The following is an 8,496-nucleotide window of genomic DNA, read 5'->3' as shown; positions in this document are numbered from 1 at the left end:
TTCCCTCTCCCTCTCCTTTTCCCTCCCTCTTTCTCTCTCTCAAACACATGCATGCACATATACCTTTGCATGCACCAAGATATTTGTTTATATAGCTCTAAGCATGCTATTAAGAAAAAATAATGAAGTGTTAGTTGATGTAGCATTTTTCTAGCAACAATGACCAGTTAAAAAAAAATGAATTGCAAGTGGTTAACGAATAATTCTAAAATAGTAAGTCCATACCCATTCTCCACCCCCAAAAATATGTATGAACGGGAGTAATGAGAGCAGATATTGGAATCAAATTTGCCCTAAAGTAGACAGTGTTGAAAGGATACAAATTATTCCAAGCATGTGTCTCTCACCGAGTGCTTCCCCATCTGGTATCTGAGTTGGTACCACCTGATAACTTCCTTCTTGGGATCACTGTAAAGACTACACGTGACAATACATCTGAGAGCACTTTGTAACATGAAAATTACTTAACAAATGGCAAGTATTATTGCCAGCATTTCAGAAAATATGAGATCAAATCTGATTTATTTTAACTGTCTAGTAGTAAGAAAAAAATCACAGTCTCATTGATCCAGTTGTTTAGGAAAAAAAAAGGCAAAGCCTTTGATGTACTTCCAAATAAAACATCATAAAAGATAGTGTTTTCTGACCAAAAAATATAAAATTGTTAGCTAGGCCATAAGGTATCGATTTGCTACTTTATATATTTGTAGTTAATGCTTTTCAAATTACTTTTATCTGATTACAAAGGAAGATTTGCCCATTGTAAAAATTTTGAAAAATATGGAAATGACTGAGGAGAATAATCTCACCTCCCAGAGATAACCACTTATTAACAGCTCAACATTTTTCTTTCCAGTTCTTTTTCAACATATGAATAAGAACTGAGAATATACTGCATATAGAGTTTTATGCTCTGTTTTTTCACATAGTTATTATAAGCATTTTTTCTTTATTAAAATATCTTTTGTTGGACTTCAGCTTTTTAATGGCTGAATTATATTCCATGATAGGAATGTATATAAATTTTCTTGTTTCCTTCTTGTTGGCCTTATTTCCACTTAGCCCATTATTATAAAGAAAGCTTTAAGCAACACTTTTTGCATAAATATTTGACATTATTCCAGAGTATTTCATTAGAATAGATTTCTAAAAAAATGCTTTTGCTGAATAAGAGGCTATGAACCTTGTAAGACTTTTCATATATTTTGATTAGAACATTGCAAGCAAGACATTGAATCATATAAAATCACTTAGAAACACAGATGCAGACTAATTGGCTCCTCCTAGCTTCATTTTTGTATGTTTTTGTTCCAAATCCTTTTTCTAATGTTTTGAGAAAAAAAAATCTGTTCTCTTTTGGGGAATATGTAAGACGATTTTTGGATAGCAGCATAATAATCGTTTACAGGTTGTTCAGTTGGGATAGCTATTAATGTCTTATGTAAAATAAACCAAAGATCCAAAGAAACACATTTTTTTTTCAGGTGAAAATTGTGTTAGCCAACATCATTTCTCACTCTGGTCTATGATGTCAGGTATCCAATTTCTCCATTATTAATGCACTTACGCACGTGGGGGTAGATCCTCTTGGAAGGAGATTAAAAAGACACTCCCCCCTAAAGTCCCCCTTCCTAATAATGCGAGAATGACCAGAAGCTGTGAGGGGTTGGTACAGTAGCTTGCCACACAGACAATACCCTGCAGAGGATTAGTTTTCTTTCCATTAACAAGATCCACCGCAGAGTCAGGGGTCATTGGTACTCAGAAGAGAAAATCCGACTTAAGTGAGGTATGCGATTTGTCTATTCAGCACTGCAGACCCATAAAGCCTCTGAAGCCGCTCTTTGGTGACTTAGTACATTTCTCATTTTCCCATCGCTTTCAAACCCCTACTTGGCTATTTCCCTAAAACCATAATTCAAACTTTCCAAAAGAAAAAATAATCTCTGAGTAATCCTTTCAAGAATTCTTAGAAGGAAATCTTTATTCTTTTATCATTTTTATGGGAAACCTAACTCACGGTTACTCTTAGGATGCAAAATGTTTTCACCACTCATGTGTATCTAGCTAAGGTGAGGGTGAGGGAATATGTAAACAAAAATTGTTTAGTTTAAGGAGCTTGCACTGTACAACCAGGGACAGCCCAGCATTTCATACCCTAAGACTGAAACCATGAGAAAGTGGCTTTTAATTGTAAAACAGTTAGGTAGTGAGATCTTTGCATTACTTATCAGTAAATGTAGGCTGCTATGTCATTATTAGTGCAGACAAGGAAAGCTTTAAGGTAGAACATTTAAGAAAGGAAACAGGAGGATGGCTAAAGGAGGAAGAGTTGATTGTCATCTGAATATTTTAAAAATCCACATGACGGTTACATTCTCATAAATGGGGAGGACGAGGCTTGAGGAAGGGCTTGCCCAGGTGCCACCCATGTCTGCTCTGGGAACAGGGGGAGGAAGCAGCCCCACGGCCATGCCCCTGAATGGAAGGGCAGTACCCTTTGTGCCCAGACAAGGCTTCCTTATCACCTGGAGCATTCTTTTTCAGGAGCAGGGCTCCAAACGGAGGAGACAAGTCCATTTTTTGACCCCTCTTCTAGCTTTTATGAATTACATGCCTGAGACACAATTTCCACTTCTCCTCCAGCAGCTGGAGCATGTCAGTTTAGAACAAGGGTCAAACAAGTGCCTCCATTTCCACCTTTGTAGGTCTCTGCTGTCGCGACCGGGGAGCTTGACATTCCAAGCGATGCAGTGTTTGCCACACTGGCAGCAGTAACAGAGCAGTGTGCAGCCAGCTAGGGGAGCGAAATTTGCAAACTCAGGATCCTGGGCCTCAGGCCAAAGCAGGCTGGGTACGTTGCTGTGGTGACACATTTAGTCTCTCGGGAGGGATCCTGGCACACCAGCTGCATTCCTGGCACCACGTTTGCCAGCAAGAAACTTACGGAGTGGAAATGGTATCAACTCCAGAGGGAAATGCAAGCTGCTTTCTTAACTTCTTTGGCAACACTACCCTTTGCAACTCGTGCGAATACACCCTCTTGGATATTTACACGAACTGCTATTTGTGATACTCTTTGGGGCCCTGTTGGATGGTACTTTGAAAGGAAGTGCTAAAATGAGAGCAGCATTCCAGTTTATAAATGTAACTATTGTATCCCCGAATAATTCAATTTCCTAAAATTGGCATTTAATGATGCACTGACTTATCTCTTGCTGAGAAGAGATTGTAGTCCCTTTCTCCCTTTTAAAAATAGCTTTTACTGTTGCCAAGAGGAGAGCCTAGTATTTACTATTAGAAGATGCATGAATTAAAGTCCTAGCTTCTTTCCCTGTCGAAATTCACTAGCATTATATTAGCTAAATTCTCTCATACCTGGGAGAAAGGCTTCCTCACAGGAAGGCCCTTAGTTCTTCAGAAAACCTGACCCACCTCTGTTATTTGTGACCGGAAGGCAAAATGCACTAGGATTTGGCCACTTAGTATTCAGACCATGTCAGGATTTGAGTAAAAAGCCTATACTGCAGAGCTGGATGCACAGTCGCCAGGACAAACACAGTCAACAGTTCAAATCACAGTTAAATTATAAGCAAGCATGGGCTAACCATGCAGACCTGTCTAGTCAATGAAGCGAGTAGAGATAAAAGGAATTACTACACAAATGCCAACCTGCGAGGCTTTAATGAATACAGAGATGGCGTTCTTTCCAGCTGCCCCCAGTTGACTGTACAAGGCTGGTTAGGATTTTGAACATAATGATTTCTTCATCCTCCTTGTCTGCCACTTTTATTTCTCCCCACCATCTTCTTTTAACATGCAAAACATCTTCCAAAGTATTGAGAATAGAACGATTCCTCTATTTCCATAGTTTTGCAAAGGGGCAGCGATACTAGCAGACCAGTGAGTGCTACTGAAAACATCGCATGCAGCAGAGGAAATGCAGTTAATACAATAATTCACATATGTTAATGTTTAGTTCCATCAATGTCAGCTCTATTTTGTTCTTGGTATACACAAAGCTGGTACACAACTTTAACTGTTGAGGTAATGTCATTTTCAATTTAGAGAGCCTTAAGCTGTTCACTTTAACTAGTGATATCATCTTTGCAGTTGTCTCCTGAGACTTTATGTAAACATAAGTAATGTGTCCTGGACAGTTTGAAAAAGGATTGTGAAAGATGACATTGGTCATCATGAGGATGTTCCCCACTTTGATCTCTTTTAAATTGCCAGATGCAGTTTATGTTACTGCCATATTTTAGCCATCCCTGAAATTAATACATCCCAGGACTTTTGGACCAAGTTAAACACAGAAATGAAATAAAGATTTGAAATGAAAGGGTTGTAATGTTTTCATGTCAGTATATAATACTAAACAACAAAAATCTTCCTATTTTCCTGGGGGATGCTAGTTTATTGGAGATGGTTTTCCACCTTTTAGAGATAAAGAAGGTCCAAGTATGTCTGTTATCTCAGTGAAATCTTTAGAGTAATATTTTATTATCACTTCCTTTATCATTTGTCTCCTTAGTGTATTATTAAGCCTGAAATTTTTAAAGCACATCACTTTGATCATTTCAAATATGTCATGTTTCCTTTTAAAATAACAATATTCCTTTAGAGGTTGAGGCTGGTGGGTATAAAAAAAGTTACTTTCTATTTTTAAATAAACTTTTTTCTTTGAAGAAATTACATTCTGCAATTCAAGTGAAGTTTGAGGGGAAGATGATCTGTGTTTTAACCACTGTGGATACCGAAAGAGTTTTTTCTAAGAAGACCGGAGTTTGGTGGAATTGGGTTAAGTAGTAAAGAATCTGTTTATTATTCTGTGGCCATATGTTTAGAGGGTCGCTCACAGAAATCAAAGTATTGTTCGTGGAGAGCTCCAGCCAAGGAGACATTTTGAATTCATAAAAGAACTTCACAGTTTAAAAAGAATGCATAGCATTATGTATTGACACCCTACCACCATAGACAAAGAAACACAATTTAATAATACAGAATTGTGCTCATGAGATTTCTCTTTTTCTTGTTAATTGGTTACTTTAACTGACATTGTCTGCAAGTATAATGGACACCATTATTCTTAATAGTTCTCTGTTGCCAGATGATGTATACAGACATGATGTAGTCCATTTTAATTATTTCATTTTGCTAGATCTTTTCTCTTCCTTGTAATACAGTGATGAATGCAGATAGCACTTTTTTTCTATTCCTGACAGACTATTGCAGACAATACTAGTTTCTAAATTATTGAAATTAAAAGGGCATTTTTTGCTAACCTAATGTTTCCTTCCACATTTCTGTATTAGGTATGACTACGTGGAAGTCATTGATGGAGAAAATGAAAATGGACGTTTATGGGGAAAGTTCTGTGGAAAGATTGCCCCTTCTCCTGTAGTATCTTCAGGACCATTTCTTTTTATCAAATTTGTCTCTGACTATGAGACACATGGTGCAGGATTTTCAATACGTTATGAAATTTTCAAGAGAGGTGAGTAACTTAGAGTAGAACAAATATGAGTAAATGTTTATTAACATTGTTCGATTCTATGAAAAACAAAGTGAAAAGAAAGACAAGAAGTAATGTTTTATCCTTTTGTAAAACAACACATTCTCATTACAAAAAAAATATTAGAAAATACTTTAAACAGAGGAAAATTATCAAATATATGGAATATGTTTAAAATTTTTAAAGTATTTCAGAAATCAAAATTGCATCATTCTAATGTATTAACCGGTGTTTATAAGGTTTATAGTCCATAAAACTCATTTAAGAGCATTTGTTCTTCTTCACAAGTAAGTTTTATCTATTGTTAAAGTTTGATTTCTTTTTGTTGTCCTTGAAACTAAAAGGGTCTCTGTTACCTTAAAGCCATGTGCATCCTGTTCCCTTTAGTTTCTTGCAAAATTCAAGAGTGGTAGTTCCCAGGAAAAGCGAAGCAGTGAGCTAACCTTACAGAGTTTCTAAAGCTACTGGAGGAAGAAGAGGCTTTCTGTTAATGGAAGAGTGGTTGGGGAAAGAACCTCTTGGAGGAAACAAAACAGTAACACTTTAAATAGCATTTTCCTTAGGAGTAAATTTTAGTCATCCATCCAATATAATCACTTACTAATCTTTCATTACAGTGGTATAATTGAGATGAGATGGGATCGGACAATTCAGTCTCCCAGCCTTGAGGAATCAAAGGCACATGTCAGTCAATTGATAAACACTATTTTATCTACATATCACTGTTTTTCCAACAACCTGTAGATTCTTTTTATGTGTTAAATCCAGCCTCCCCTTATTTTATTTATTTCATTATTTGATTATTCTTTTAACATTAATATGTGGGGCACCCATCTAGGGACAGAGGCTCAAGATTTGAATGTATTGGCCTAGAATATAGGAGAAAGAGCTTTTTTTTTTAATAGAAAAAAATTTAACCATACCAATGACAAATGCCTAAGGTATTCTGGGTCAATGGCAATTAAGAATAACAAAAAGGAGTCATTAGGAATTTCTGGGAACATTGATATAACTTCTTAAAATGTCAAAGAAATCTGGCACTGCCCCATATAAATATGGATAGATGAAGAGAGCTTCCTTCAGAAATTTATCTAAGCACATAGTTGAAACCCTTTAGTATAAATAATGGTATACATATGACATCAGTATGTATAAATGATTACATATGTACATATATTCTTGTGTCGAAAGCTGTTTGACTTGTTACATAAATCACGGTGTATGTGTATGTATATGTACACACTCATATCTACATTTGTTCTACCTGCACATGGCATGATCAAAGAAAAAAGGTGTCAGCAAAGGGATTAAACACAGCCTTTAATTGTCAGTGTTTCTCAAAGAGCTGAAGATGTTTGAAAGAGAAAAGAGAGAGCTCAGTCAGTAAGTCATTAAAAATTCTTCATCTTCCTAAAGGACTCAGTTCCCTACCCCCATTAGTCTCAGATATACCATAATTTCCCTGTCCTGCTCTCCAACACTGTCCTTGAGGCTTGAAGGCTTATTTTGTTCACTCTTCTAGCATCCATTCATCCCATATGTCTTCTAGTTCTTTAGAATTTTTATCCACAGGTGTAGGTCACTTTTCCTTTCCTCATCCACTGCCATAAACAAACAGGCCTGATCTGTGGTTCTCCCCACACTCTTTTATCTTCCAGACGGCTTCAGGCTTATCCTCAGTCATCAGGCCTCGGTCCTATGGCAGGTCTCCATCATCCATGGTCAAGCCTCAGTGTCCTGTTGGGTCAAGCTCAAGGCTTGACATCAACTGCATCAAACTTCCTTTAGCTTCAGTTTTCCCAGATTTACAAGCTGGCTTTCTGCCTTGGGATAGCACTCTGGGTAAAGACCAGCAGACTTGGATGTGAATTTTAATTCTGTCACTGACTCTCTGTGTGAATGTCCAGAGTCTTCGATTCTTCACCTAAAAAATGGATAATAGTATCTAGTACAGGCTTGTTGTAAAGATCAGTTGAAATGAAAACATGGAAAATGCGTAGCCTGTGCCTGTCACTGTAAGTGTTCGATAAGCACTTGCTGTTACAATGATTATGAATAAAGCTGGTGCCTTCAGATTTCATAGCCGTTGCTCTCTTCCAGTTTATATCCCTTAACCTGTTAGACATCTAGTTCTAAACAATCTTTTCTCAGGAAAACTTTCCTAATGAATCTACTATTTTTTCCTATACATATACCCAACTTGTCCCCTATACACACATACACACACATACATATACTGTATACATACAAACACAAATATATTTCACTTACCAGTATGTTTCTCCCTAATGTTTTCAAATTTCTTCATGTGTGCTTATTTCATTTCCCAACTAGATTGGTACCAACTGAAAAATGCAAAGAAAATATCTACCCTCCCTCACTGCATATAATATAATCTTTATAGCTACTCCATAAAAAGTCACTAACATAATACATTTATGCATACCTATGCAGGTTCATGGACATTCTCTCCTCGAAAGCCATTTAATGATATAATAAAATCCATGAATCTCTGTTCCTTTGAAACATAGCACTTCTTCTTGGGTGCAGCAATATCAAGTTTCCTCAAAACACATAAATTATACTAATCATAGATGAACTGATAAATTAATCTTTCACCTGCGACCTTGAGGTTTTCTGGCCATAGATTACAGTTCTGAGGAAGATTTAGACCATTTCTGAGTCCCCAGGGCTGCAATTCTAGAAAGGCACCTTTGCCTGACAGTTGGCAAGGCCAGTCCGCACCTCTTCCCATGCTTCCTGGAGCCATCCTGGCACTCTAATTCTCACTATAGGTACCCTGCCTTTCCCCTTCTACGTATCTCTTTCCTGTTGCTGAAACCTTGGGCCACCAGCCCTCAAATTAATCTCATTCACTTAAAGATATTTCTCTAGGAAACTCAAGCCTCCCCACGAATCACTCTTCCTGTCCTTGTCTTGGCCAAGGTCATCTAGGCCCAAATGCAGGAAAAAGATGAGGT

General features: G+C 37.2%; 1 protein-coding gene across 5 annotated transcripts in view; it reads left to right on the top strand.

The window, feature by feature from the left end:
* NRP1 (neuropilin 1) overlaps positions 1–8,496 on the top strand; it is a 132,449-nt gene that overhangs the window by 47,478 nt on the left and 76,475 nt on the right. For all 5 annotated transcript variants that reach the window (XM_006911363.2, XM_015588937.1, XM_006911362.2 and 2 more), the window contains exon 3: positions 5,316–5,497. In XM_006911363.2, coding sequence (XP_006911425.1) covers positions 5,316–5,497 — 182 coding nt within the window. The remainder of the gene's footprint in view (positions 1–5,315; positions 5,498–8,496) is intronic.

This window comes from Pteropus alecto, unplaced genomic scaffold (genome assembly GCF_000325575.1).
Source record: "Pteropus alecto unplaced genomic scaffold, ASM32557v1 scaffold204, whole genome shotgun sequence".
Lineage (NCBI taxonomy): Eukaryota > Metazoa > Chordata > Mammalia > Chiroptera > Pteropodidae > Pteropus > Pteropus alecto.
The sequence above is the reverse complement of the archived record's forward strand: the minus strand, read 5'-3'. Positions and strand labels throughout refer to the sequence as shown.